General features: G+C 56.9%; 1 protein-coding gene across 1 annotated transcript; it reads left to right on the top strand.

The window, feature by feature from the left end:
• The first annotated feature begins 1,516 nt into the window (after window positions 1-1,516).
• NGA_0694800 (uncharacterized protein) lies at window positions 1,517-2,826 on the top strand. The gene is made up of 2 exons (XM_005852563.1): window positions 1,517-1,683; window positions 1,787-2,826. Exon 2 carries the CDS (start codon window positions 2,267-2,269, stop codon window positions 2,651-2,653), a length of 387 nt encoding a protein of 128 aa, XP_005852625.1. The 5' UTR covers window positions 1,517-1,683; window positions 1,787-2,266; the 3' UTR covers window positions 2,654-2,826.

Here is a 2,826-nt window from a genome sequence, read left to right as displayed (position 1 = left end):
TCCAGCCCGCTTCCCCGTCCCACTTCCCGTCCTCCCCGCCCTATTTTTTCCTGAACGAACGCACGGGCCACTCCCTCCGTCGCTACCTCGGTCGCTCCCTGCACGACCTCGCCTCCTGGGGTGTCCTGGACGAGGGCGAGACGCTCTTCCTCCTCCCGGGCGAGGGGGAGGAGGAAGCCGACGCGGAAGACAAGGCTGAGGAAAGAGGAGGAGGACAAGGACAAGAGGAGAAGAGGGAGGAGGGGCAAGGCGAGCCGGGGGGGAAGGAGGAAGGTGCAAGGAAGGGTGTGGATGCGACGGAGCGAACCGCAGCAGTGCAGGGCCTGCCACAGAGCACCTCGGCCGCCGGGCCAGGGGGCGTTGTGAGCAAGGATAGCCCAGGCGTGGCCTCCTTTCCCCCTATTCCCGCTTCTCCGCCGCCCTTTCCATCGACGGACACAAACGGAGCCTCCCCGCCGACCATCACAGTGCACGTGCTTCAAGGATCTTCCGTCTCCCACCCCATTGCTTTCCTCGTCCACGAGTGGCCCTCCGTGTGTATTGGGGACTTGAAAGCTCGTGTCTGTTCCGCTACAGGCATTCGTCCCGAGCGGCAGAGGCTGCTGTTCAAAGGGTGTATGGAAGGGGAGGAGACGAAGCTGTGCGAATGGAAAGGTCTTAAAGATGGAAGCAAGATAAGCCTTATGACAAGAAAGTAACGGTGCCATGCCAATAGGCAAAGAATATTGAAACCTCGATCCATGTAAGATATTCCATAAGTTTATCCTTTACTCGTGTTCCCCGCGTTCCTCCTTAGCCATCTCGGCACCCCAAAGAAGGTCAAGAACCCACATGGCCCCCACAACTATACATTACAACGAAGCTAAGATTTATCCTAATATATTCTACCAACTTGATGCATCACCCATGGACACGTGTTGGATCAAAAATCAGAGTACGAGGCGTTTTAGTCGAATGTAAGCATGGCCCATGCCCGTTTTTCACGGAATGGCGTACACCATAAATACCAATGTGAGGAAAAAAAGAAGCGTGTCCCCATGCAGATACGTCGGAATTTCATTTAAACGTGCCTTCCTGACCGTCATTTGCCGATATGGTGGGCAGAGTTTCCCCCGGTTGCCACGCCCCATGGAAACCTCTTTGTTTCGACTTGGTAAGGGTCTGAGCAGTGAACGTGTGGAGCGCCGTCACATTTCATTGTCTAGATCGCTTGAACGCCATTTCGCGGCATTACGCACCGCCCGTCTCCCATAACCCATGACCTGGCACGCACGAGTGTTTGGTGGTTTGCTGTCTCGTTCGTGGGAAGGCAAAAGAGCTGGTTTGGGCGGCACGCTGGTTTCAGACGAGATATATGATGAGGCTGACAACTACTAGCTCTCACCATGATCTAAATCCAAGCTTCCTGTGCCCAACATATACGCCGCAAACCACCCAATGCCATCACCATAATCATCTCCCGCAGTTGTTGTACCTGTTGCCTCTCACGCGTAGTTCTCCCTTCCTTGCAATTTTTAGTCGTGTGACGGTAGAACGAGGACCATGCGGAGCCCGTTTTCCACCTTCCTGCTGGCGCTGGCCACAATGGCCATGTCAGTCCTGACAACTCAGGCATTTATGGTGCCCCGCGCACCTCTCCCTCTCAACCCTTCCTCCTCCACGCCCACGCATCGTACCCGTGAGGTATGCTTTTGGCATTTTCGCCCTTGACTGCGCATGGGTAATCAATCATGCCTCACCCTTTCCCCTCTCTCTTATGTCTCACTTCTTTCCCTCCGCGCATCAGGCGCCCACCATGGTCATTTACTGATCCATAAAAAGTGCCTTCGACGGCGCTCTTTACGCGGCGGGCGTGAAGGACGAATTCCAAGGCACAGGTGTGTGGAGCGGCATTAAAATGAAGCGGGAGAAAAAAGAAGACACGGGCGAGGAACAAGACCAGAGCAGCCCGACGCCTGCGGCCTCGGGATCTCAAAAGGGGGCAGAACCAGCCCCGGCGCCCAAGAAGACGAGGAAAGAGGACAGATAAGAAAGGCGGCCTGTTCTTCCCGCCGTTTTAAAGGCAGGAAGACGCCGACGTCGACATAGTTCCTGTGGCGGGCATTTGAAGGACGCGGGTCTGCTTCTTCTTTGCCTGGTCGACGCCCCTGTTTCCCTCCCTCTCTCCTTCCTCGCTCGACCCCCCGGCTCCCCGGCCCTCGGTGTGTCGGGGTCCTTGTTGGACGGATTGGATAATGACGGTCACTTCTCGCCTTCAAATCTTTGTATGACGCTTTCCCCATCCCCCTCGGTACACTTCCCTGCCTTTTTCTCGATTTCCATCTTTCTGCTCCCCTGCCCTGACTCCCCTCTTCCCCCCTTCCCTCCTCATCATCTTGGGCTGGATCGCCACCCGCGGATGATGGAGGAGGGGAAGGGAGGGAGAGGGGGGGAAGGAAGGAGGGAAGCAGGGAGGGAAGGAGCGAAGGCGAGGAGTGGACGAGGGAGGGGAGGGGAAGGGGTCAGGGCGACGTGCCTGAAGCCTCAATCGACAAGCAGGATCCCGGGCACCGACGGCGGGGGAAGGTCGGGACCGGGCGCCTGGGAGGGAAACGTGTGGGTGTGTGATGTAATGGGAGGGAGTTACGAAGAAGTATGGATGTGGTGGAAGTGAGTGACGAAGCGATATTGTTCAGGCTGGCGGTGGCGGCAGCACAAGCAGGGAAAGAAAGTTCGAAAGAGTGGGAAAGGATGATGGGGAGATAGAGAGGAGTGGCCCCACAGCAAAGGAAGGGAGAATGAGGCATGACGCCCCTCATGGGGGGAAGGTGCTCAAGCCGCGACGAG

The sequence above is a fragment of the Nannochloropsis gaditana genome (assembly GCF_000240725.1).
Source record: "Nannochloropsis gaditana CCMP526 unplaced genomic scaffold scaffold1085, whole genome shotgun sequence".
NCBI classification, from domain to species: Eukaryota; class Eustigmatophyceae; order Eustigmatales; family Monodopsidaceae; genus Microchloropsis; species Microchloropsis gaditana.
This window is presented reverse-complemented; position numbering and strand designations above follow the sequence as displayed.